The following is a 27,239-nucleotide window of genomic DNA, read 5'->3' as shown; positions in this document are numbered from 1 at the left end:
AGGGGCGTTTTGAACTCCTTCGGCTACCGTCGTTACGTCTTCTCCCTGCGTCTGCGCACTGCTCAAACACAGCTCTTTTTTCCGTCAGTAGGGAAGGACGCTGGTGTTGAGGTGAGTCGATGTCGCGTTTGTTCTCCACATTGAAATTCTCCCAACTGCCACCTTTTGCACTTTGACTGCTTCTGCGGTCGTGACTCCGCATCCTAGCAGCGGTGGAGCCCCGGACGTCTCTCTTGCGTCGCCCCCCGCACGCCCTTGTCGCAGCCTCAGGAGGGCGGGCTGAGGCGGCTTCGGTGACCCGGGGTGGGGGTTGGGGCGGGTCGTGGAGGAGGCAGCAGGCTCGTGAGGCGGCCGGCCCGGCCGGTTCCCCCTACGCCTTTTCCCTTGTCGATGTGACCTTGGCTAGTTGGCTAGGTCGTTTGGCCCACCCGGCCTTAGGGCTTCACTGGTTTCTTCCTCACCCAGTCGTGAGGCGTGGGGGGTCGGCGTGGGCGAAGCTCCGTGGACACCAGCGCTCGGTGGGTGTTAGCCGAAGGGCTCGGTTTGCGACGAGAGCCGGGCAGCCGGAGGACGTCGCCGGCCGGTCTCGGCGCAGCCTTCCTGCTCGCCGCGGGTCCCAGAGGAGGCCGCAGGGTGGGGAGCTGGAGGCCCGAGCAGCTGCTGGGTTCCCTTCTGCGTTTGAATGTTTGCCCCGTGACCGTGGCAGACAACGTTCCTCCGCTTCTCAGGGGTTGTCCCGAAAAAGCTTTTAAGGGTAAATGCTATACGTGCATTTGCGTCTGTAACTGTAGTTGCGAGGGATTTGTGTTTGTGGTTTTTGATGATAGATTCGTTACTGGTTATGCCAGTTTCCTTGTTTATTTGGGAGTAGTTCAGCGTATTGGGGGGAGCTACAGGATAAGCCACTCAGCACCTTAGCTTTGTGGGAGTCAGTCCACTGTTACCCTGCATCTTGCTGGGGAGTTGTTTAGATCTCTTACTTTGTTCTAAGGTGTTTTGTTTTTCCTTGTTTTACCTGTGAAGGACAGTAAACATGAGTTCCAGTGCTTTGACGAAACCGCAGATGCGAGGTCTTCTGGCCAGGCGTCTGCGGATCCATATGGTTGGAGCATTCATTGTCTCCCTGGGAGTTGCAACTCTCTATAAGGTACATGTGTTTGTTTTTTTGTTTTAAGATCATGAAGTGTGTTTTCAGTTTTAACATATATTTTATTTTGTTTGATTGTGGTTTTTTGAGATAGGGTTTTGCTATGTAGATCAGGTCTTGAACTTGTAATCCTCCTGCCTCAGCCTCCCAAGTTCGGGAATTACGGGTATGAGCAACTGTGCCCAGCTTTTTTTTTTTTTTTAAATAAAGAAAAGGTAGAATTTGAGCCTTGAAAGTTAGCAAGAACTTGGTGTTTTGGTTTATCTAGATGTCTTCTTATAGCCCTTTGAAATAGGTGGCCTCTGGTTGAGGAAATGTGTGGGGGGTTGTGGCCTGAAAGGGTTTATCTCCCTCCCTGGCACCTCCCTTGATCTCTGCTTTCCTGCCTCCTTGTGAGCTGCTTCTCCACCATGCCATTCTGCCTTGGAGCCAGCCAACTGTGGACTGAAACCTCTACAAATGTTTAGTCACTTTCTTTTTTTTTGAGATAGGGTCTCACTGTGTAGTTCAGGCTGCCCTTGAACTCATTATGTACCTCAGGCTAGCCTTGACTCTGTGGCGATCCTCCTGCCTCAGCCTGCCAAGTGCTGGGGTTACAGGCATGTGCCACCACCCCCAGCTACTTAGTCACTTTCATTGCTGGAACAAAATACTCAACACCTACAGCTTAAAGGAGGAAAGGTTTACTTTGGCTCATGGCTTTTAGACGTTTCAGTTCATAATCCACTGTCTCAAGGCAGAAAAGGCATGGTGAAAGGGTCTGGGCCGAGGACAGCTACTAATTCTCTGGCAGCCAGGAAGAAGGAAGGGTGAAGAGAGGAGGCAGGGACAAGAATATACCCTTCCAAATCACCTCCAGCAACCCACCTCCTAATAGCTTCTTTAGCTACTGAACTCATTCTCACCTTCCACAGGCCGCACCTGAACACAGGCTTTAGGGGATACTGAAGTTGTAAACCAAAACAGAACAAAGAGGAAGGGGGAACAGTAAACAAAAGCACTAAGTGGGCCGATGCTTTGGGACGAACACAAAAAATAACCCCTTTACTTGTCAGGCAGGGGTATGAAATAAATGTTTATTGAAGAAAGGTTGAGTATATGGGAAAGTATGGGGAATTCTTTCCTTGTCTCTGATGTCACTGTTATGAAATTTCAGGCCTTTATAACTTGTATGAATTCTTGCTCCTTTAACTGGGAGCCACCAGAATAGGTGTGTTTATGTCATTGGGTTACCCATTCTTTAGTGTGTAGTGGTTTTGAAACTTTTCACTTACAGCAAATATATGTTTGCATTGGTTTTTTTGTTTTGTTTTGTTTTGTTTTGAGACAGGATCTCCCCATATAGTTCAGGCTGGTCTTGAACTCCACAGTGATCCATCCTCCTGCCTCAGCCTCCTACGTGCTGCATTTACAGGCCATATGCCACCATGCCTGGCTTATATTGCATTGTGATTCAGTTAACAAACTTACGCATATGTGTCAGAGTTTATAGGTGTATCTGTGCATAAAACTGAAATAGTTTGTCACAACCTGTTAATATTTTCTATTCTGTTTTTTTTGAAGTGCTGGCTTCAGACTTCTAAGTTGGTTTCATGTCCCACTGATGAGTTGTTGATGACTTGAAACACATTTATCCAAAGGCTAAGGCTAAAACTTGCCCTTGATTCTAAGACTCTTTTCTGATGTGTTCTTCCCCTTCCCATTGTGACCCCAGCACTTGTAATACATCCAACTTGGCAGTCCTTCACCGCTACAGTATTTGCTGTTATCCACCTCTGCTTTTTCCCATGCTTATGAACATGCCAGGAATATCTTGTACTTCATTGTCAGGCAAATTTGTCTTTCAAGGCCTGTTCAAATGTTCTTTGGAGCAGTTGGTTCTTCTCTTCTGGGTTCTCAGGCATTTTGTACCAGGCTGCTTTATAGCATTGGGCACGTTGGATTTTCTATTAAATTGTATTTCCTCTTTTTATATTCAGAGCTGGATCCATGGCAGACTGTCCATTGTGATGAAAAATAAAAAAATGTTTGGTAATGGAACAAAGTATTCGAGCCTAGTTAGCTTTTTAGTGTTTGATTAGAAGGAAGTTTCCCAAAACATTAAGGAATGAATCCAGATTCTTAATAATTCAGTAGTCAGCTTTTGGCTGTCTTAGTAGATGTTCATCTCCTTTGTCTTCCCTACCTAGTATTTAGTGCTCCTTAAATTCCAAATTTTGGCCTATTTTCAGTTTTAGTCAACTTCTGTGTTCTTTACATGAAGGTAAGAATCTGGTATAAATCATTCTTGGTTAAGTTTGTACCAAGCTTACATTCATGAATATGAGTTAGGTTTAAGAGGCAGAAGAATGGCATTTATATCAAATATGGACTTTCCCATATTTTAGTTTAACTGATTACTGTCATAAATTAGGCTTGTTTTAAATCTTCAGGTATAGGCTCATCATATAAAATGTTGAGTCTGGGCTATACTATAATTGCTACTCATAACTTGGAGGCTCTAAATAGATAATTTATGTCTTTATCCTTTCGTCTATTTTTTTTTTTTTTTTTGGTACCGGGGATCAAACTTGGGTCCTTGCACTTGCAAGGCAGGCAGCAGAACCACTGAGCTAAATCCCTGGGCCCCAATAATTTATGTCTTTTTTCTTCCCTGAAGTCTCTATTTTCCAGACTTAAAAAAACCACTCTCATTTTAAAGTGTAATAGACAAAATTTAGATAAGGTTATAAAATTAATTTGCTTTCATTTCTTAGGGTTGCTAACAACAACTTGCTATTTTTTGCCTTGGTGTTCCATAATTGTTTAAATGAAATATTTTTCTTGTTCTAACAAAGTGTTCATCATTGCATAGTATTTGTGTGTATGTACATTCATGTTTATGGAGAGCTTAGAAGTTGTATATATTCCATCTATATACTGGAGAACGAAGTAGCTGTTGAGGTCATGTAGTCTGTCTGAAGGTCTGAGACCCAGGTAGTATAGCTCCCAATATGAGTGCAAAGACCTGGGAGAAAGAGACGCTGCTGGTCTAAGTTTCAGAGTTGGAAGACAGGAGCTCCAGAGGACAGAAGGTGATGTGTATCCCAGCTTAGGAGAGAGTTTACTCCACCACTGTCTTTGTTCTATTCAGGCCCTCCTGTTCACATTGGTGAGGTTGGATCTTTAGTCCAATTTCTCCCCAAAACACCCTCACAGACAAACCTGGAAATAATGTATTACCAGCTGTCTGTGCATCACTTAACCTGTCACATTGATACATAAGGTTAACCACCAAAGGCTAGCCTGAACTACGTAGTGAGACCCTGCCTCAAGAAAACTTACTAAAAAAGAAAATCACAGGTATTGATAGGCCTCAGCCCACTTCAGTTTGGAGACTAGCGTTGAGGCTTTTTCCTTTTGGCCTATTACAAGAAGAAATTGGGAATTTGAATAGGAAGTAAAGCAGTAAAACTCATCTGGTAGAAGGCTCTTACCTGCATTATTTCATCAAATAATGTGATTCTGTGAATTTCTGTAACACCTTCACTAATATGGATTGGCACTTGAATTTTTACTGTTTTTTATATGTATCTTGAGATTTAAGGTTGTATTATTACTCACTCATTAAACCCATTAAGCAGTGATTAGTGCAGAATCAAACCTTTGCCATGTGACAAGAGATGGGTTTGAATTCTGCTCCAGCCACCTACCAGCTAGTGCTTCCTAGACTTTGATCAAGTTAAATTCCACATTTCTCTTTCATTCTTGGAATCTTCATTTGTTCTCTGTTGATCCCTCCTCTTTATACACAGAAACTGCAAAAACAAGTAAAATCCCAACAAAATGACCACTGCCCCCCCCCCCCCCCCGCCATGTTGCAATGTTAGCTATTTGAAGGCCTGCTTTCTCAAAGTAGTCATTATCTCAGGTCCATTTCCTCATATTTGTAAAAAGGATCAGTGCCTCCTTTTAGATATTATATGAATCACCTCAAATTATTCTTGTCAGATAGTAAGTTTCCCGTGCCTTCCAGAGAGATGCAGTTACCAAGTCAGACTCAGACTTGTAAAACTTGGCTTAAATTGAAGCAGAATATTTTTGCATTTCTCAGTTGTAGAAATATTTAGGCTTTACTTGGAGGGAAGGCTGTTTGTCAAACACCTTTTAATTTTGGAGGTATCATCCTCTGGCTCTTGCCAGTCTCTGTACTTCTCTCCCATCAAACACATACAAGCCATAGGGGCCGGGGATTTAGCTCAGTGGTTCCAGTGCCTGCCTTGCAAGCACAAGGTCCTGAGTTCAATCCCCAGTACCCAAACACATACAAGCCATATACATACAATCCACCCTGTGAAAGGCACAGTCTGTCCCTAGGCAAGAAGGGCTGCCATGCCGTGTAGTTTCCATGAAACTAATTTTTCTTCGTTGCACCTATTCACTTACTCCACTTTTTGTTGTAGGGTTCAAATTAAAGGACGAACAACCACAAGTATATTGTAATTTATATTGTCTTTAGATACTAAATTTCTAACCTGAAAAATACACAATAATAGTATGTGTTACATTTTAGTTTGGTGTGGCTGAACCAAGAAAGAAGGCGTATGCAGATTTCTACAGAAATTATGATTCCATGAAAGATTTTGAAGAAATGAGGAAGGCTGGTATCTTTCAGAGTGCAAAGTGATATAGGAATAAAAAGGTAATATGGTTATTTGAAATTACTTTTAAAACAGTTTCTAGCTATGTTAAAATGTAAAATATATTGTTTTAACCATTTTTAACTGTACAGTTTTGTGGTATTAACTACTGTACATTCATACTAGTGTGTAACCATCCAGTCTTCAGAACTCTTCAGGTTACAGAACTGATACTGTATATACCTATTAAACAACACTTCCCATTCTCTTCTTGCCCCAGACCTTGGCAACCAGTGTTTTACTTTCTGTGATTGGCTTCTTTTACTTAGTATAATGTTCTTGAGGTTCACCCATGTTGTATATGTCAGAATTTCCCAACTTTTTTTTTTTTTGCTCTACCAGGGATCAAACTCAGGACCTTGCACTTCCTAATTTCCCAACTTTTTAATACTGAATAATATTGTTTATATATACTACAGTTTATCTATGAACATAGGTATACAAATAAATGTCTCTTCATGGCCCTGCTTTCAGTTCTTCTAGGTGTGTATTCAGAAACCAAATTGCTGAAGCATAGGGTAGTTCTATTTTTAATTTTTTAAGAAATTTACATACTGTTATTTATCATAGCTACGTCATTTTACACTCCCAGCAGTACACAAGGAAGGGTTCCAGTTTCTCTGTATGGTCATATATACTACTGTTTTTTTTCCTTTAATAGTAGTCATTCTAATGGGTGAGATCTCTTAGTGCTTTGGGTTGTATTTCTCTAATGATTTTTAATTGAACATCATTTCATGTGTTTATTGGCCATTTCTATATCCTGTTGATTGCTTTTCAGCTTTGTTTCCATTTTTTTCCTTCCATTCTGTTTTCCTTTTCACTTCTTTCCTTTTCCCCTCCCGTAAGTAACTAATCTTAGTTACTTTTCTCTTGTTGCTGAGACAAAATACCTGACACCCAAAGTTAAATGGGGAAAGGTTTAGTTAGCTCAGTTTGTAGAGATTTCTGTCCATAAAGACTGGCTCCAAGATAAGGTGGCGTGGCAGACAGGCAGAAGGTAGCAAAAGCAACAAGGACCTAAACAGCATCTATCCAGGCTACTTAGGGTGGGTAGCGCTCACACCCTTAATCCTAGTTCCCTTACACACAATGAATAATTCCAGCATCACACACTCTGGATCCAGCCACCTCTAAAAATCCTCACCTATGACCACAAAAGGCTTTCAGGGGACATCTAAACAAGCCTCACACAAGAGAAACAGTATATTTAAATGTAAGTGTCTGATTTATTTCTTGGAAATATATCTTGTAGTATAGGTGTGCTAGTAATGATATCTCTCTTTCAACTTGAGACTATTTTTTTTGAGTCAGGGTCTTGCTATGTAGTTCAAGCTGGTATCAATCCTCCTGCCTCAGTCTTGAGTGTTGGGATTACAGGCATGTGCCACCACACCCAGCTCTTACTTATTTTTGAAGGGTAGCTTTTCCATATATAATATTTTTAGTTAACAGATATTTTTTTCCCACCACTTTAAATGTATCCCACAATCTTCTGGCCTGAAAGATTTCTACAGAGGCTCCCTCCTTCACAATGAGTCACTTTTTTCTTGCTGCTTTCAAGATTGTCTTTGCCTAATGTACTTGGAGTTTGTTGAGCTAGCTATATTTCCATTCTGTTTCTTCATATTTGTGAAGTTTTCAGCCATTATTTCTTCAAATAAGCTTTCTGTCCTTTTCTGAGATTTCTGTATTACATACGTTGGCCTCCTAAATGGTGTTATACAAGTCCTTTAGGCTCTGTTTGCATTGTTTGTTCTTTGTGCTCTTCAGACCGATATGTGCCAGTGATCCATCTTCAAGTTTGCTGATTGGTTTCTTCTGCCAGTTTGAGTCTGCTTTTGAGACACCTCCCCAAATGAGTATTTTTGTTTATATTACTGTATTTTTCAATTTTGGAATTGGTTTGGTTCTTTTAATAATTTGTCTCCAATAAAATTAATTTTAAAATGATTTATCTGTTATTTTCATTTTTTCCCCTGATTTTGCTTAGTTGTCCTCTTTTAGCTCATTGGGCATATTTAGGAGAACTTTAAGGGGTTTTTTTTTGAGACAAGGTCTCGCTGTTTGTTCAGGCTGGCCTTGAACTTACTATGGAGCCCAGGCTGGCCTTGAACTTGGAGCAGTCCTCCTGCCTCAGCTGCCTGAGTGCTGGGATTATAGGCATTGGCACCATGCCTGTGGATAGTTTTAAGTTTTTGTCAAATCAGAGGCCAGTGTGTTTTTTGGTTTTTTTACATTTTATTTGTGGAGATTTGTTTCTTGGAAGCAAAGCCTTGTTTCTTTGTATCCCTCATATCAGTCTGTTAATGTGGGCCTTTGAAAAATAACCACCTCTCTCTATGTAGACTCGCTGTGTGCATGGGAAGACCTTCATTAGCCTGGCACAAAGGCTCAGGGTTCTCTCTTTGTAAGCCTGTATCTTCCCTGGGACTGTACATATGCTTTTGTTCCACTTTCCCTATATATACACACAGTTGCTCGTAAGCCTTCCTTAACTTTCCTAAGAGTTTCCTCCTCCTGTGCACCCCCCCCCCACACCTTGGCAGCTCTCATGCTGTGGCATCACCCTTTGCTTTCTTCTGTTTCCAACCCAGTATTCAAACTGTCCACTGTTCCTATTAGTGCTCCAAGTCAGCAAGACAGAAACCAGTGCCTAGAGCAGCTCCCAGGTGAGCCAGTGTGTTGTAAGCCAGCTCTACTCTTCTATCCTGAGCGAGGGGCCAAGAGTTGGGTTGTTTCATCTTGATTGCTCTGTACTGCAGTGGAGTAGGACAGGTAGGAGCAAAAATGCCCTGAAACAGTGATGACAAACTTTTTAAGCCTTCAGTGATACAGACCGACCTTTGTGGCACGTGTGCTATAGGTTTGTCATCACTGCCCCAAAATTTACCTTTCGGCTAAGTGTTCAATTGTTTGCTGCAGTTTAACTGGTTTCTTCATTTCTCACAAAACTACTTTGGTCCACATACTGTTTATTCATTATTTCCAGGAGGAATGTGGGGGGACGGGTCTGAAGCTTTGTAGTCCACTGTCTATTGCTTACATTTTTTAAAAGTTACTATTTATGTTCAAAATCATTTCAGTTTTACTATTGCTAGATTGGCAACATGAAAAAAATCATTTTCCTAGAAGTGACTTTTAAAAAAAACAGAACAGTTTTTTAGGTTCCTTTTACGGTTTCTTAAGATGGTTGTCTGTGATTGACTTCCTAGCTTTTTTCATACATCCTGGCTTAGACGATCATCCACGAGGTCCTTGTCTCAGGACAGTTTGTATGATTTAAGGTTCTTCATCTAGAAAAGGGCTGACTGGTGTCCTAATGAAGGTCATCCACTGAATTGTTTGAAATGATATATCAAGTGCCTAAAGGGACTGTTCATATTTTGGAGTCTTAGGCATGTATTTAACTTAAGCTGAACAAAAAAAACAAGAAGGAGACACTAAATGGTTATAGAGCATCTACCATTTTGGTCTGACATGGTGAATGTGAACCTACTGTTTAGGCAGATTATTCCCGAATAAGCATGTCAGGTGCACTGAAAAAAACTGTATGTGTGTATATATCTTCCAAGATCTGCAGCAGGAAAAAAACCTGTTGTACTGGACTTAGATCAGTTTTCTAAATAACTCAAAGGTAATTTAGACTATGAGGCACTTTTGACTAATAGATTTGATTCTACAGTGTTCTATGTTTCGTCAGTCTTCAGGAAATATTTGAAATGTAGATAGATGTGTGTGCTCAAGTATTCACATTCAGGTATTTTACAATTCTAGTAGAGAAATAGAACTTTATTTTTCAATGGTTAGAAATTGCTTTTCATGCCATAGGCTCTTGTGTCCATTATCAATGATATTCATAAGATGACAAAGAAATTATAGGAAATAAAGAATGTCTTATACAGAATGACCTGTTAATTTCACGGATAAAGACCAAAGGAAAGATGATTTAAGGAAACACTAATAGTTGTATTTATAATGCATAACATTGCTGTTTTAACTTTGAGGTTAAGGACATTGTATAGATATGAGAGAGAATGGGGTGAATTAGACTCGAGAAAGAAAAGAGCTGAATTTGTTAAAGCAAAAAACAAGAGCATGGTGTGGTATGCTCAAAATGGAAGACTTCAGTGAGAGTGGTTGGGCAGTTTGGAGGAAGGTGAACCTAGAGCCCAGGTAACCTGAACTGGATTTCGGGGGGCAGGAGTGATCGGAACATGGAGTCCACTGAATAAATAGGCATCAGTTGATCTCAGAGATGGTCAGTTCTGAGAATGTTTATCATTAACTTAGTCATTGTCTTTCTTTCCATAGGTTACTTTGGATAGAGTTCCATAGACACTTGTCACTGATAAGTGTTCCTGAACTGTGAAACATCAAAATATCGACTAAAGAATAGTTCTCATGACAAATAAACACCAGTGTGGACAGTAAATCTTTGCTCAGTTATTCTTACCGGTAATTTAGATCACTTAAAACTAGAGATTTTAACTTTGTGAACTTTATGGTGGTAACAAAGTATTTCATTTTTTTAACACATCTTTAATTGTATTGATAACTGAGGTACTCCTAAGTCATGGCTTTGAAGGGATCTCGAGGAGTCTGTAAGGAGGGACAGACAGTCCTTCCAATCAGTTCTGTACTTGGGCTTCGTTGCCATTATTTGGTAGCCCTGCTACCATTAGATAGATAAAAATCAAAATGAATTACTGAGAAATTCTTAAAATTGATTAAAGAACTACTATATATATAGGGAGTGATCAAAATATACAGCAAATATAACTTTTTTGTTTCATTTTTTAAAGAAGGATCTAGGTATGTAGTTCAGCCTGGCCTTGAACTCCTGGTGATTCTCCTGAGTGCTGGGATTACAGGTGTGCACCACCACGCCTAGCTGTGAATATATTTGTTATAATAAAAAACACACTGCCATTAATTAACCCCCTTCAGAATTCTCCCCTTTGCTTCGAACACACTTATCCCTTTATTCTTGCCACTTGTGGAAAGGCAGGCTCATAAAAATCTTAGGCCATGTCCTCACCACTTTATTCATTGGATTTGGCACCATGTGGCTTCTGACTCTGTCCCAAAGTCAAAATGACCATGAAAGATAACCACTTTGAATTGATGCAGGACATCTAAGCAGCCATGACAGTGTAACTAAAGATACTCATGAAAGAGTACTGCCAGAACTGGTTCAGAAAGTGGCAAGAATGATGGATAAGTATGTTCAAAGTGAATGGTAGTATTTTGAAGGGGGTTAATGGCAATGTGTCTTTTATTATAATTTATATATGTTTTTGAGGGGTACTGGGATCAAACTCGGGACCGTGCGGTTGTTGAGGCAGGCGCTGGAACCACTGAGCTAGATCCCCGGCCCAATTTATTTTTAAAAAAAGTTTAACATTCACTGTAGTTTTTGATCATGCCTCGTGTAGAATTGGAATGTATCCAGAAAAACAGTCATTTTACTTGACTTGAGTAATGTCTGGTAATGATTAAACAGTGTGGTAACCTTTTCAGAGGTTTCAGCTGTTCTTTAATTGCTGTGATTAAAGTGATACCACAGAGCTTTAAAGTTACATTTATCCAAAGCTAGTTTAATCATGGATTGTTACTTTCAGATAAGTTATTTCTTGTGCAGGATTCTTGAATCCCATGATATGAGTTGGGTAAAAACTTGTAACAATATACACTCATGTATGGTCAGTAATTCAAGAAAACCTTGGTTTTTTTGGTACTGGGGATCGAACTCAGGACCTTGTGCTTGCAGGGGAGGCACTGTGCCACTGAGCTAAATCCTCAGCCCCTCAGGAAAACCTTTTGTGCTGAGCATGCAGTGTGGTGGTAGAACACTTGCCCAGTGTTTGGGAGGCCCTAAGTTTGCTCTAGCACTGTGACCACCGCTCCCCCCTGCCCCGGCAAAAAAAAACCCCAGTTTTCTTTTAAACAATTTTTTATAACTATGCAAAATTACCATAAAACATACAACAATTAGTATATATTTACATTCTTAAAAATAATTTCTCTTGAAGTTGACAAACTCCCTCTCCTGAAATGAGTATTACATAAACAAGCCTTCCTTCATATTCAGCCTGAATTCTCCATTAGCAGTCTTCCTTTCCAGGAACAGTGATAGAGTGAAGACTTCTCACCATCCTATGAGACTAATAGATCAGTGACCCTTTGAAATTGTATTTTCTTAGATTTCACAATTTTAAGTAACAAGTTACAGGACCAAGTTTGAAACCACATAATCAGTAGATATGCTTCACTTAAATGGACCATGAGATATGTACTGAACATTTTAAGGTATGTGCTGACCTCAAATTCTTGAGTCAGACCCATTCTTGGGTGTAAAATAATGTGAAGACAGTGGGAATGTGTTCATACTTCAGTTCAGCAGAGAACACTTATCTGGACTGATGTCATTAGTAGCATTAATATTAGGGATCTTGACTCCCCTCTCAGTACCAGGGAGTTCCTAGCAATTATCTCACCTGAACACTTTGGGTCTGTTTTTATTGGTAGATATCAAAGGATCTTCTTTAGAAAAACTAGAAAAGACGCTTTCCAAAATGCACCTAAACAGACATGAAGTATTTGAAAAGTTCAATACAGAACAGAGACTTTGGAGGGAATATACATAGCAGCTAAATGACAAATTTAACAAGTTAAGCAACAGAATCCTAGGTATTTCATTTAAAGAATCCAAACCTTTGCAGACAAGGATGTATTAGGCAGAGGTGGTGTCTCAGTGTCTCCTAAGTGGATGCAACTGGAAATGAAACTGCATTCTAATGACTAATCATTTTGTTGTAAAGCATTAACATAAGTATCATGGAAATTTTAGGAAGTGGCATTATAGAGCAAAAAGGAACACATTTTCCATGTTTGGTAAAAACAGCATATACAGGATTCTATTCATTGTTTCCCAGTGGGAAAGGAACAGTTTTTTTGGTCACTCCATCTTAAAAGGAAAAAGGGCAAAAATCTAATAATTTGGGGGGAAAGTGTCAGGGATTGAACTCAAGGCCTTGCACTTGCCAGGCAGGCACTATGCCGCTGAGCTATATCCCTGGTGAAAAATTATAATTTTTATAAGTGGCTAGAAAATTATAATTAAAAGTGTTGGCCTTGTGTCCATGTTGACTGCAGAGTAACTAGATTTCTTGTTTCAAAAAGTTGCATAATTAGAAATCCACACCTTATTGGGGACTCAAGAGAACCCTTTTCTCAGGGCTTTATTCTTTACCATGGTAAATTTACTAATGAAAACCTGAGCAAAATGTGGGTCAACCAAATAATGGTATGCTTTAACAGTGGAGGGGGGAGGTTCCACAGCCACCACTGGGCATGGTGTTTGCATAGAAGAGCAGCTGGGGGCCAGGTGACAAGATGTCTTTGCGATGTAGTCCACGAGTCTGTTGTACTGTTGCTCTGACAGTCTCTCTCGGACTCCATCCACCTGCAATCCAAAACATTCATTAGCTGCCAAACCCGTACAATAGACTTACACAGTAAAATTATTCCTTTTATTTTTCTTGATACATTAGAACACGATGCCTCTTAGGTCATCTAATAAAGCCATTTGTCCGAAACAGTGCTTTCATTTTTCCTCTGAGATGAGCAATAATAACACTGATTTTAGCAGTAGAACAAAAGCTCTGCGTGAGACTTAAGACAGCCTCCTTTGAATAAGCATCTGGTGTTGAGTAAAACTCCCATGTTTGAAGTTGACGATTTGATAACATTGTACTTACTATTAAAACATCTGTCACTGCTCTTTACCAAGCAGCCCTGGAACAAAGAATACGAATGTCTTTCCTCTAAATCTAATCACCATTATACTCAGCATTCTGAAATAAAAGCCCTGTTAGGCTTCGCAAACCTTCAGATAAAACCTCTTCAGTTTGACAGAAAATGGGGAAGAGTATCTCGTTCAAACCAGTGGCTCTAGAAAGAGATTAAAAAAATAAATGCCTTTTGGACTGTAACATTTTCTGTTTTTATAAATGCTAGAATTTAAAGCTGGAGAAAACAAAAACTGGGCAGAGGAAGAGGAAATTTTTATGGAAGAAAGGGAGGATGCAAAGTACATTTATGGTTCATAAACATCTGGCTCATCTTCAGGAGAAAGGAGTAGGTGAACTGAGATACACTACCTAAGTTCTTAAGTGAGACTTTCTGAGCGCCCATCAAAGGCAGCTGGAGCTATAAATTATTCTCACCTAGTTGTCTTGTCTAGTGTGTAGATCAGGCAGAGTCTGCAGCACAAGCCACTCATCTGTGAGAAGCAAGTAGCCACTGACCTCATGGTGATTTTTACTTACTGAATGTCAGCAAGACCACTCTGGAAGAAATACAGATGTCTTACTGAGGGCTTCTTAGTTTTCAAAAAAGAGACAATATAAAGAATTTCTTTTATTTCTGAATAGGGCCCAGAAACTGCAGTCAAAAGTGTCAAAAGCTGCAAAAGCCAGTGAGATGGCAGAGATAGAAAAGGGGGTCTGCCAGAGGGTTCAGTCTGGCATCTGTCAGTTCAGATCTCAAATTTTTAAGCTAGAGGGCCGGGGATTTAGCTCAGTGGTGCAGTGCCTGCCTGGCAAGCATGAAGCCCTGGGTTTGATTCCCGGTACCAAAAAAGAAAAGTGAAAAAAAAGCCCCTAAAAAAAAAAAAATTTTTTTTAAGCTAGAGGAAGAAAATGATGGAGACCCCCAAAGATTTAGGCAGATGAAAGTTGTGCACCACCAGGCAGAAGCCAGAGCTCTGATATCACTTGATGGGGCTGGAATTCAGCTGGAAAGTTCTGAATACACAATGTCTTAATTGCTCCTCCTGAACAGCAGCACAGGAAAAACCGTGTTGTGAAAGGAACCTGGCCAAGGAATAAATTGACCTTCTGACTCATTTTGAGCCTCTCATAAGGGATTTCAATAACGTGCCAGGCATTTTAAGCAATTATTACCCCTAAAAATGGTTGCATTTGACCAAGGAAAGCAAACGCTGATTTAAAAAAATCTGAATCCTGCCATATTTGAATATGCTGAATGATGTCATCTACAAATTAGTTCCTTCCAAGACTCAAAAGAGCTGTTTCCTAGCCTCTCAGGCAAAAGCAATAAATCAGAAAAGCCATTTTCCATAAAGAATTTAACATACTTCTCTTGACTGTCACTGGAAGACAGCACGTAGGCCTAACCAGCTCTCTGTCTGGACTATGTTGGGAGGTACTGACAAGGGCAGGGCAACCTCCATTCCCACAGTGAAGACAATGGATTAGAGTAGGAAGGACTCACAAACAAATGCTCTGTGGCTTGAATTTTCTTTAGAGTGAGTAGGAGATATGGGTCATGGACTCAGGATTAGGCAGCAGTTTTTATGAATTGAGGGGAGAGACAAGGAGACAGAGTGGAGGCACCCTGGACATCCCACCTCTGCACTGCTGGTGCTGCTGTGTGTGAGCTCACTGCTTGTCTTGAAGTGTCTTGCAGTGCTCCTACTCTCAGTTGTCTTCCTGCCTGTGTTTTAGCCTCTCCTTAACCCCAACCCTCTTTTATTCCTGGACATCAAAGGAAAATCTTTCTTGAGTGTGGTATCTAGAGCTTCCGTGCTTCCTCCTCTAACTCTGATTCCATGGTCTCAACCTTGGCAACTTGAACGGGTGTTTCCTCTGGCTGTCTCAGTAACCCTGGAGAAATAGGTCTCTTCCTCTCCAGTTATGACACTTCATCTCAGTACCCTCCTCAAGTGCGAAAGAGAAGGATCACAACAAAAGGTAGTTTTAACAGCAAGAGATGAATCTCCACTGTCAGTAATTTAAGATCTGAAGTATTTCCCAAGCCTACTAAGGAAAAACAACAGTCACATATTCTTGGGGGTTTAGAGGTTTCTCATTAAGGACTAAGGACATGAAGATAATGCTACTATCCCCTGTCAAATCCTGTAGCCAGATCACTGCTGCCTTACTGTCAACTGGATCAGAAGGGTTTTTGCAGATGTAATAAAATCAGCCCAGACATCTGACCTCTGCTTATTCCCCTAAAGTCATCAACTCAAAGCAGCAGTACAGTCCTGGGCCAACCCCCAGCCTAAAGCCTTGACTGATTATGAACCAAGAAACTAGAGATATCACAGAGTTGTGGTTGGCTGCTTTCCATCGCAGATAATTTTACCCAGACAGTGGTTTGAGGGAGATACAGGCTCCCATATCAGGAAGAAAATAATGAACGAAGGAATCAGGATTTGCTGTCCTTTGCTGGGGCCACTTAGTCCCCAGTTGAGACCAGTAGGCTCCAGCTTGCCACTGGTCATCCCCACCCTGCCACAAGGAACAAGATGTCTGTTTCTTGGGTGAGCAGTTAGGGACCTGGGAGGTGGAGATGGAGCCATTTTCCATTGGCTGCTGTGTGTACCCCACTTGAGAGCATCTATTCCATGTCAACTTATGTTTGCCAGGAGCTAGCACTGGCAGCCACTACATCTCCGGAGCTGTGGAGCCAGGAAACTGGCCCAAGGGCCCAGGCACTGCCTCTAGGAGGTGCTCGGTGTTACTTATGGGACAGGAAATTATTCTATGGGAACGGGAGCACTGCTGCAGAAGACAAATCAGTGTGTAGGAGAGAGATGTATTCACAACATTATGACCAATGAAATTTCGGGTTGGGCTTGGAGGGAACAGAGGGAAGAAGTTTGTCCAGCCTGCCCTTGCCTTGGTTCCCTCATGACACCCCTCACTCCAGCATTCCTTTCTTGTACCCACAGACCTGCTGCAGCCACCTCCGGGTCTGTACAGACCAGGGGCCTCCTTTGTGGAGCAGCTGCCAGGAAGTCCTGGTGCTCCTCACCCTTCCTGCAGCAGCTCACTCATTTTGGAGCTCCGCCATTTTGTGCTGTCCACTCCAGCACCCAGCCCCATGCCACCAGCAGTCTGTGTGATTCACAGGGCTTGGCCCCAGGCCAGGAGTCCCTCTAGTACCTGCTGGGCTCCTATGCAGGGTTCGCATGCACACCTGGGTGGGTCTTTCAACACCTTTCCACAGTGCACCCCGCTCACCCCCCTGCCACCATCCTCCTAGACTTCTGGTCTCCAGCAGCCACTTTTGAGTCATAACTGTCGGCCTGTGTCCTGACTTCCCAGGCAGCTAGCTCCAGGAACCCACATCTGAACCATACCTCCACATCACAGGCCACTCTTGGCTGCCTGAGCTGCACGGTGAGCAGGTCCTTTTGCTCGCTGTCCTGTGCACAGTCGATCTCGGTGACAGGGAAGGCCTGCTGCTGCGTGTCCTCACTGACACTCACCACGAAGAGCACCTCTGATGTCAGCAGCAAGCACCCTTCATGCTCCTGGCCTGAGCCCCTCACCAGAACCACGTCCAGAGCCATGTGGACTTCTGGTCTGCCCAGAGACTGAAGCATTTTCCTGTATAAAAGGAGGAAAGTGAGGCTAGCAGCCAGCTTGGTAAATATAGTTGCTTGTTGGTGCTCATTGCTTACAAATAGCTGGGGGAACCCTACACAAAGCTCCTAAGGGCAAAGGGTCATCACCCATCTGATGATTAACTTTAGTTTGAAATGCTGTCAGTTTAATTCTGGTCAACAGACATAGTTCCTCCTAGGGACTAAGATTTCCTTCCACCAGCTCCATTTAGCTTCTTTTCTTCCCATTAGAAATGATACCCTGAATTAGAATGCTGGTTCTACAGGGAATCCTGGCCTCAGCCCCAGGCTTTTCAGCCAATATGTGACCTCCCTGAGTGGCTACCATTGAAAAGAGTTCTGCAGCCAGTCTCAAATCTGGGAACGGTAGTCTGTCTCTGGGCCTCTAGGATGCCCTGTACTGTCCAAGACACCAGTGTAGAGAATGGCTGGTCCTCCTGGGCTCCCTGGAATCACGGCCATTAGCTTGACAGTGAGCCAGGAGCGATTAATGTACAATGTTGATGTAAAGTAGAACAAGTTTCTCAATAATTTACCAGACATATTTGACATGGCTGTTTGGAGCCTGGTCAGCATGTTGATCACTTGGCTGATAGCGCTGTTTGGGAAGCTGAGAAAGTCCAGCTCCATGTAAAATACCTGTGGTAAGAGAAGCGAGGGAGTTTTACAGTTGTTTTCTGGAAAACAGTTCCATGCTGCAGTGACATCATCTGCTGAGAGCGCTCCATTAAATGTTACAGATCCAAAATGATGGAAACAAGTGCACAGATGATCACTACACATTACAGTCCTCTTAGCACTGGCAATCTTACATTGGCTACAAACTACAATATGAATGTGCTATATAGGCCAAGCATAGACTAGCACTTACAGGAAGTACAGTGCTCCTGAGGGCAGCTGGTCATCAGTAATAGCTTGCAATCATTTATAATTTGTGTTAAAAATGTCAAGATCACTAGTTGACTTCCTTGCTTAATAATCCAACACTTCTTTATCTGTGCTATATGGTCAGTCAAATGAAAAACAACATACACAGATACATACAAAGGCACATAGTTTGCCTAGATTCAGTATTTAAATGTTAAGTGACTTAATCCAGCTGTTAAATACAATTCCATATACATTTATGAGTGCTCTCGGAGCCTCTGCTTTATTACATACTCTCCTGGTCCAGCACCAAATGAGGGCACCCAGTGGCAGCCACACAGGCCTCCAAAGAGACTCTCCAGAACCAAAGATGGTACAGCATGCGTGCTTTCTGGGGGCTTGTAAATGTTTATAAATGAGGCACAGTCATTAGACTTAAGAGTTAGTGGTTTGTAAAACCTTCAGTGTGGTAATAAAAGTTTTACAAGAGTGATGGAAACCAAAAAGGCCATGTGAAGCTCTGCTCTGAGATGCTCTTATATAAGGCAGAGTTCCTGAGCCCTGGGAAACACCAGGAGGGACAATAGTACTTTCAAAACCAAAAGGATTTATGAAGGATGAGTTGGCTTTACCTCACTGGAGTCTGTAGCAAAGGGAATTCTGTTTTTATTCACGTGTAAGGCCTAAGCATTTGATAAGGGACAGTTTTTAACTTTTTCCCTCAAAAAGCTGCAGCAATTCTTATTGTTGGTTTCCCTTCAAGCCAACATATCATTCACAGGACAGGGAGAGAAATAAAGTGGGAATGTGGGGAGCAAAGAGGGACATCACCCCCATCCCTGTTGTTTGCCCCAGGAGGCTCCTGATGGCTGCTGGGGGCGGGCCCGGGTCTCCTGCTCCTCCCCTGTCAGACACCACTTTCACGCTCTGCCCTGGCTGCGTCCTGCCAGCCCTCCCGAGGTTCAGGACGTGGGCAGTGGGATGCCGCCCCACAGACTGCTCGGCCAGTGGCAGTCGCAGAGGGCTGGGATCTGACAAGTGGGTGAGTCCTCCTGGGGTTAAGGTACGAGTTAGCCGCTTCACACCAAAAGGATGACATCAATTTGGTAAAAAGTAACAATCCCAGCCACATGTTTCCTGAAGCGAATGTTCTCTGCCAGGAGTGCAGAGGGTAAGCCTGGCAAGAGGTGCTTCCCTCACATTACCCACTGCACCTGTGCACTGGGAGGGGCAGGCCCTGGAGCGCCGCCACTGGCCAAGCAGAGGGAGCCCCAAGCTGCAGGTCTCCCAGCTGTGGGGTTGGAGAAGGGGCTTCCAGCTGCAGACCATGGCCCTTTGCTTCTGCTGACCACAAGACTTGGCCCAAGGTCTGCGTCCAAACCCACTTGCTCCTTCACAGACACACTGCTGCTCACAGAGCTCTTCCTGCCTTGTAGCTTGTCTTTTATGGGGGGAAAAGTAGTCGTTCTTTGGTGCGATATATTCTCCATACTGCTCTCAGCCTCTAACTGGTTACTGTTCATTAAAATCTATTTTACTTTATTTTGATTTTTTTTGGAGACAGGGTCTCGCTATGTAGTTCAGGCTGGCCTTGAACTCACAGTGATCCTCCTGCCTCAGCCTCCTGAGTGCTGAGATTTCAGGCATGAGCCACCATGCCCTGCTTAAAGTCTATCTTACTAAGTATACTGTAAAAAAAATTCTGTGACACAGAATCACACAGTCTGGTGTGAAATTGCTAATTGAAGTTACTGATTTCCTGCCTCTACAATTTTATTACCTTTTACTAGGAGCACAGTTCTACTCTGTGTAAACAAGCATAGGAAGGCAAGAAAGACAGCTACTATTTGTCCATTATTTTGCACCCATTTCCCTTGTGAAAGGCCAGGCTACCTTAAGGGGCCCTGGTATCATAATGCAAATCAGTCAGTAAAGTCCGAGGGGCCAATTTCCCACCTCCTTACCGTAGCCGGTCTGCGACACCAGCTCAGCAGCTCCTCCAATAGGCTTTGTGAACACCCCCATGAGTCCCTTCCCCACACCCGAGATGACGCCCTTGGCCTTGTGTCCTGCGGAAGCCTGAGCAGCGGATGTTTTCTGGAAATTCTGCATCGGCTGATCCACTATTCCAGCAATTGCACCTGAAATAACAAAAGCCCTCAGTAAGGACAGAGGCTTAAAATCCTCAGAAAATGAAACCCCGATCTGGATCCAGTTTTATTTGGATTGAAAATGAATCCCTGCCCTCATTATAAAAATTTTTACTATACATTTATTTACCAACTATCTAAGTACACCAAAGGTTGCATATGTGAGACATTTATTCATCAAAACACAATGTTAAGATTTGTGAAGTTTACCATACATATCAGACTCTTCCCCAGTTTTACCCATTTGCCTTTCCTCAGAAATCAGGCAACACCTTTGAGGGACAAGGATGGGCCTCAGGAGAGAGAACTTGTGTAGCCTAACAAGCTTTCAGTCAATTGGGGTGCACAAAAGGGAAGTGGTGGGCCAGGGATTTAGCTCAGTGGTTTCGCCGCCTGCTGTGCAAATGCAAGGACCTGAGTTTGATCCCTAGGACCAAAAAAAAAAGGGAAGTGGCAGCCCCTTTCTACATTCTTGCTTTCGATAGTAATAATTATTTAATAATTCATTAGGATCAATGTATTCAGTTCTTTAATAAGGGTAATAATTGATACAGTATTTATTTCTCTATAACTAGTCTATCTTGAGTGCTTACTCAGGTGCTAGAGACTGAGCAGAGCTTCACCTATGATATCACTAACTCTTCATAACCCTAGGAGTCACGCATTGTCTGTTAAGTGGTTGGGCCCATAGCTGTTAAGTGGTTGGGCCTGAGTTTGAACCCAAGGATCCTGAGTCAGAGCTTTGCTCCTACCCACTAAGCTATGCTGTATGATCGAAATATGTGGTGAATGTTTAAATGTATATTATTATAGTAAAAGCCACATCGTCATTAATTCCCTGAAATACCCCCCCACACTTCAAATACACTTAGCCTGTCATTTTTGTTGGAAGTCCTCGTTCATTGGAGTTTTTAGTTGTGTTGTTATGGCTGCCTCAGTGTCTTGAGTGGATTCAAAATGTTTACCTTTTATGGTTATTTTGATTTTGGGAGGAGCCAGAAGTTGCATGGTGCCAGATCTGGTGAATACAGTGGATGAGGGCACATTGTTAGGTTTTTTTGTTTTTTTTTTTTTGGTACTGGGGATTGAACTCGGGTCCTTGCGCTTGCGGGGCAGGTGGCAGAACCACTGAGCTAAATCCCCAGCCCAACATTGTTAGGTTTTTATGAGCCTGTCTTTCCAGTGGATGGCATGCAGCAGCAACATTCACTGAATTTTTTTTTTGGTACCAGGGATCGTATTCACCGCATTTTTGATCACACCTCCTAAAGACGGGGAAAAAAAGACCCCCAGAACCACTTCAGAAAGTGGCAAGAACAAAGGGCTAAGTGTGTTTGAAGTGAGAGAAAGTATTTTGAGGGGGATTAATAGTAGTGTGTCTTTAACTGTAATAATTTTTAGATTTAAAACATCTACCATGTTTTTTGATAAGCCCCTGGATTCACTTGTCCTCTTTATAAAACAGACTTGGGCGGGGGATTTAGCTCAGTGGTTCTGCCGCCTGCCTCTCAAGCGCAAGGGCCCGAGTTCGATCCCCAGTACCAAAAAAAAAAAAAAAGAATCAAAATGGGCCAGGGATTTAGCTCAGTGGTTTCGGCGCCTGCTGCGCAAGCGCAAGGACCCAAGTTCGATCCCCGGTACCAAAAACAACAAACAAAATAAAACAGACTCTTTGCCAATTTTAGAAAACTTCCTTCTTTCTCACTTCAACTGAGATTTGGTCACTTACTGTTCACTTCAGAACAGCTACCAAAACCCTGTTTCATGGATCTGTTGTACCAGTTTCACAATGGGGCCATTACTTTTCATCCTGAGCCGAATGAAGGTGGTTACAAATGAAAGGACTCTCTAGCCACCCCTCTAGACACATCCTTCCTGCTCCTTTTACCTCAAGGGCCAATGATGAGTCTCAGAAAAGGTCTTGGTAGTCCTTTTTTCATGATGGAACAGTGGGTTCCTTAACTCAGACATAAAAATTTCTTTATAGTTCTTGATAGAATTCCTTGTTTTCATGGAGATCCTCCTGCCTCAGCTTCCTGAGTGCTGGGATCACAGATGTGTGCCACCACAACTGGCTCTGAATCCCTTGTTTTCAACTCATACTTGGTAGGATATACAAAAATGCAGTGCCCTGATAGAAATTTTAGTACTATCAAATCCCATAGCACTAATTCAGTCTCTTGAGATGTCTATGTTTCTTTCAGTTAATTGCCAGCTAATTGCAAGCAATAGTCTATGGACCAAACCCAGTCAAACAAAAGGCTCTTTCCTTTAGGTCACATGTAAAGGAAATATTCAAGGATTCTAGTCCTCTAGGCTTTGGCTGAGGTGACAATTCCGTTCCCAGTCTAGAGCAGCGCCTACAGAATGACAGGCTGAGGCGAGGCAGATACTCCCGGCTGCCCTGGCTCTCCTGGGCTCAGGGTCACTCGCAGCACCTCAGACTGCCAGTGCTGGCCCTCGGGCTAGGAGGACCCTTCTTTCTGTCAGAGGCTGAGGGATCGGGTCCTCTGGTTCCCACCTATAAGGCGAGGAGTCAGAGTAGCTACACCAGCAGTGCAGTGGAGGCAGGGACTCTGGGTCTTTTCTTCATCATTTCATAGCAAGTAGTTCAAAGTGAGCAGCATCAAATTAAAGAATGAAGCCTTTCTCATTTTATTATGTGATTTCTCTGAAAGGTCTCCATGCTTACATAAAATGGATAAGTAATTATAAATTCATCAATAAATTAAATTTTTGCCAGTATTTCTGGTGGAAATATCTTTTCTCGAGTGTGGCTTTCAATACAACTTCTAAAATTGATGGGGTAAGCCAGGTGTGGTGATGCATGCCTGCAATCCCAGCACTCAGAAGGCTGAGGCAGGAGGACTGCTTTGAGTTCAAGGCCAGCCTGGGCTATACAGCAAGACCCTGTCTCAAAACAAACCAAACCAAACCAAAAACAGGGTGATTGGTCACCTCATTTAAAATTGCCGCCACTTTCATGTGGCAGCCCCAACCTGTACAAGGAACCTGCAGCATGACCACCCTGATCATCCCCACAGGGTGAGAACTTCTGCTTAAGTGCAAATGGTGTCCCTCCCGTGAAAGCCGCCTTTGATCTTCCACCATCCCGTCACTCACCATAGGAGAAGGCTCCAGTTACTGTGACTGGGGCAGCTAGGAAAGTGGGAAGCCGGAGCCCCATGACAAGGTGTTAGAGTCTACGAGGTAGAGGAGCTGTTGAGTCACTTGCCCACGCTCAGAGCCAGGCCCTGGGAGGGGAAAAGCTAGCCCGGCACACACACCCCAACAGCTTCCCGGTCTCCAGGTGCAACTGTCCCTCTGTGATAGGGAGGGGAGAGGAGAAGCCAGGAGAGACCTGCAGCTGCTCGCGCGCGGTCCCTGCAAGCCTGATGAGGAGTGGGGAGCGGCTGCACCTACGGCTGTGGGAGCCCTCACTGATGCAGTGGGATCCAGCTAAGTCCTACGGCTGGTAAATCATTCCCTGTCAGAGCTCTGAATCTGCTCTAATGCTGTGAGCAGTGGAAACTGATCTCAGGGCCGTGCTGGCATCAGGCCCATGGGTGGGGGCGGGGGCCACATGGACAGGGCTGTGATGTGATGGAAGAGGCAGGAAGGAGGGCCTGGCGGCAGGGGCAAAGCCCTGGAAGGCTGTGGGGCATCGCCTCTGTACCCCTGAGAAATGAGGGCACCACTGGGCTCCTTCTCAGCTGCTGAGACTGGGTGCAGGCAGCAGGCAAGGGCACCTGGGCAGGGATCTCCTGTGGTGTCATTTTATTTTGGGCCCTCTTCCATTAGAAGGGCAGAGGTGCAGCTGCACCATTCCAGACACAAGTGACATCCACAGGGGTCATCACTGCAGCCCCAGGCAGCTCCGGTAACCAGAACAGATGTGCAAACTGAGAACGAGGCACTTGGGTCTGTCACCCTGAAATCGCGCCTAACGAACAACCTCGCAGTGGACAGCAGGCTGCGTGTCAAAGTGGCCGTAATTCTCTGATGGGCAACCCCTGACCACCAAGGAGAGGCCTGTTTTGTTGGGATTCTGAGACGGTCCCCAAAGTGTGTGGGCTCATGGGGACTCAGCATCACTGCAGCACTTGGCAGCTGCTCTGGCCTTGGTGTCTGGAGGAGCCGGTCCATGCAGCGGAATGGTGGCACCGAGCTGACCAGCCTTTCCCGGCACAGCTGCCAGGGCAGAGGAGCAAGTGTGGGTATTTGGGGAAGTGGATTTGGCAAGGCTATTGGTGGTTCTGCAGGGTGAATACAGTCTTCCCAAAAGCCGTTGCTTTTTGAGAACTGCCGGGGAACTCAGCCAAAGCCTCAGTGGTCTCTCTCATGGGCACTTTTCCTCCTCCTGAGCTAGGGCCAGGTGAGCATGGCAGCTAACGTCTGCATTTGATTTTCAAATGCTCACAACACCCCAGGACAGGGAGGCAGGGCTGAGAGGCCCAATGAACCCAGCACATTCAAGGGAAGTGTGTTCTTTCTACCCTAGAACTTGCAACTGTGAAGTCTCTCCCAGTCTGGATGGTTCTCAGGCTTAGAACCCTCCTCGGGTAGGTGACATGGTAGAAAGGCCCAGGTTCCCCCACTTCCTGAGGTTTGATCTGGGCGGTCACTAGCTTCACCCATGGCTAAGTTTGTGAAGATCAAGTAAGATGATACCTGTGAAAGTGCTTTGTCACCCAGTATGTTCTTTAAGTATATTTTTTTATAGTTTCCATCTTATAAAGAAAGAAAATGATCAAGTACAATTTCAATTCCTTATTCTGGGGTTCAAACTATTATATGATTTGATTGAAAATATTATGAATGCTTAAAATAAAAAATTATTTCAGTAAAAGATACCCTGTCACGAATCTCTCACTTCAAACACACTTATCCCATCGTTCTTGCCACTTTCTGAAGCAGTTCTGAAAGTCCTCTTTTGTGAAGGTCTTTAGTTGCAACTGTTATGACTCCCTGGATGTCCTGAATTGATTAAAAATGTTTCCCTTTCCTGGTCATTTTGACATGGGGAAAAGCCAGAAGTCACCTGGTGCCAGATCTGGGGGACAAGGTGGATGAGGACACACTGCAATGCTTTTATGAGCCTGTCTTTCCCTTGGATGGCACTTGGCAGCAGCATTCACTGTTTTTAATCACATGTTGATTTTCTCTGAGTACGTCCACATGACTCCTCTATTCAGCCATTTTGAATCTTCTCTTAATCACATGTTGTAAAGACACAAAAGAGGATTTCTAGAACTGCTGCAGAAAGTGACAAGAATGATGGGACTAAAAATGGTGGGATAAGTGTATGTGAATGGAAGGGGAGTACTCTGAAGGGGATTAACGGCAATGTATTTTACTGTAAAACATTTAAAAAGAATTTAAACATTCATCATATATTTTAATCACTAACTTCAATTAGGTTTAACTGCATCTGGCAATTTTAAACACCATTTCTAGGGATGAGTGACGTGGTGACAAGTATACTTTTTGAAGAGAGGAGACTTGGTTGCTCCTCCTCCTCCTCCTATCCTTTCTGTCACATATCTGGTCATTGTAGGCTCAGAATTTTGAGATAACCCAGAGATTCTGTGAGGCACAGACAGGCTCTTGATCTCTTGGAGAAGATGCTGCTTTGGGCCAAGGCGAAGGTGCCCGTCATGGACTCTGGCTGCTCTGGTGTGTGCCAGGCTGGGACCAAAGCTCCCCGGGAGCAGGCAGGCCAGTGTTGCAGGTGTCTGTGCGTACTGAGGGGTTTCTATTACCCTAGAACCCACAGAATCTAGAAATGACCTGACGTGCACCAAACATCATGGGCCCACTACCATTTCTGCAGAGAGTGTGGATGAAGTTACATGAGACACAACGACCACATTGAGTTCACGGCTTTATGACTTTAAACTCTATCAGCAGACATCATGGCTGAGGGTGACCTCAGCAGGGCAGATTCGGGGCTCCTCAGCGCCTGATCCCTACCAGCAGGTGACTCTGAGTCAGTGGAAGCTGAGTAAGCCGCTGGGGGTTTCACTGGGTAGTAAGGGAACAGAATCCTTAGGCTAGAAGGGAGTTAGGATGAGGGTAGGGACAGCCTGTAGCTCAGGTTACCTTTTCACCTGGAAGTTCCAGGAAGAGCTTGGGTGTGGGAAGGAAGCTTTCATGCCAAGAGTAGAGGGCACTCAAGCCTACAATTCTTAGAATAAAGCCATCCTAAAGTCCCAAAATGATGACTTCGGGGATCCCAAGATAACCTCCCTGGTACTTTCTTTGGGTATAGGAACTGAATTCATTGGACTTAACTAAAGCAAGAATGTGGCTGTCATTGCTCAAATGCCTCTCTTTGCCAGGACATTCTTTGAAACCACGTATCTCTTACAGTTCTTTTGTTGCCGTGATATAATATAACAGGTTCTGTCTGCCCAACACCCCTTGTTACTTCTAACAATAGCATAACCAGCTCCAGTTTATGAAGCAGAAACCCAAGGCCTGGGAAGAACATGCTCAATGCCATGAAGCCCAGGCTGGGGCCTGGGATCCTGAGGGACACGGCCTCCACACACCACCCTCCAAAGGAGTCCCACCACCTGCAGCTTGCTCCTTTGCCCAGCAGGCCACTAGCCTCCCTGTTCCCATGCATTATCAAATGACAGTGCACCATACCACTGACTGTTAGTACTTCACTAATTTCTAGGGACTCCACCTGCTCTTGTAACATTTTATCACTTCCTTCCATAGCCTGGCTGTACTGCAGGCTGAGCTGCTGCAGAGAACAGAAGACAGAGAGAATGAAGACTTTCAAGTTCATCTTTTCTCCCCTGTGCTCTGCACTGCTGTGGTCACTTTGATCTCTTTGAGGCACATACTCCCTCAGACTTGTGGAAGGCAGGTTGCCAAGCAGTACAGTTTCAAATTTCTTTGTAAGCAAATAAACAAAATTACCCTGGAAACCCTGCACTATA

At 43.6% G+C, this 27,239-nt stretch overlaps 2 protein-coding genes across 12 annotated transcripts in view; one reads left to right on the top strand and one right to left on the bottom strand.

Moving 5' to 3' along the window:
* Positions 1 to 27,239, top strand: Cox6c (cytochrome c oxidase subunit 6C). 3 transcript variants are annotated; one of them, XM_087190750.1, is made up of 4 exons: positions 1 to 111; positions 1,024 to 1,147; positions 5,700 to 5,828; positions 27,016 to 27,239. In XM_087190750.1, the coding sequence occupies exons 2-3, from the start codon at positions 1,034 to 1,036 to the stop codon at positions 5,811 to 5,813; spliced, it is 228 nt and encodes a 75-aa protein (XP_087046876.1). In that variant the 5' UTR covers positions 1 to 111; positions 1,024 to 1,033; the 3' UTR covers positions 5,814 to 5,828; positions 27,016 to 27,239. The 3 variants fall into 3 exon arrangements, with proteins under 3 accessions (XP_087046876.1, XP_087046875.1, XP_004850216.1); XM_087190749.1 differs by lacking the exon at positions 27,016 to 27,239 and adding an exon at positions 7,600 to 7,779; XM_004850159.3 differs by lacking the exon at positions 27,016 to 27,239 and adding an exon at positions 10,141 to 10,261 and having other exon boundaries at positions 2 to 111.
* Vps13b (vacuolar protein sorting 13 homolog B) overlaps positions 11,765 to 27,239 on the bottom strand; it is a 728,055-nt gene continuing 712,580 nt past the window's right edge. For all 9 annotated transcript variants that reach the window (XM_087190742.1, XM_087190740.1, XM_087190746.1 and 6 more), the window contains 4 exons: positions 20,101 to 20,277; positions 17,806 to 17,908; positions 17,003 to 17,252; positions 11,765 to 13,294 (listed from right to left, as the gene is read on the bottom strand). In XM_087190742.1, the coding sequence (XP_087046868.1) occupies positions 13,046 to 13,294; positions 17,003 to 17,252; positions 17,806 to 17,908; positions 20,101 to 20,277 (779 nt within the window). In that variant the 3' untranslated portion in view covers positions 11,765 to 13,045. The remainder of the gene's footprint in view (positions 13,295 to 17,002; positions 17,253 to 17,805; positions 17,909 to 20,100; positions 20,278 to 27,239) is intronic.

Source organism: Heterocephalus glaber, unplaced genomic scaffold (genome assembly GCF_053883595.1).
Source record: "Heterocephalus glaber isolate CG9 unplaced genomic scaffold, H.glaber_assembly_v1.0 deba00001555, whole genome shotgun sequence".
NCBI lineage: Eukaryota > Metazoa > Chordata > Mammalia > Rodentia > Bathyergidae > Heterocephalus > Heterocephalus glaber.
This window is presented reverse-complemented; position numbering and strand designations above follow the sequence as displayed.

Excerpts from the sequence above, each read along its gene's own strand:
- Cox6c (XM_087190750.1), top strand. The coding sequence starts at position 1,034 with ATGAGTTCCAGTGCTTTGACGAAACCGCAGATGCGAGGTCTTCTGGCC. Across the intron at positions 1,148-5,699 it reads GAGTTGCAACTCTCTATAAG|TTTGGTGTGGCTGAACCAAG; the intron begins GTACATGTGTTT and ends GTTACATTTTAG.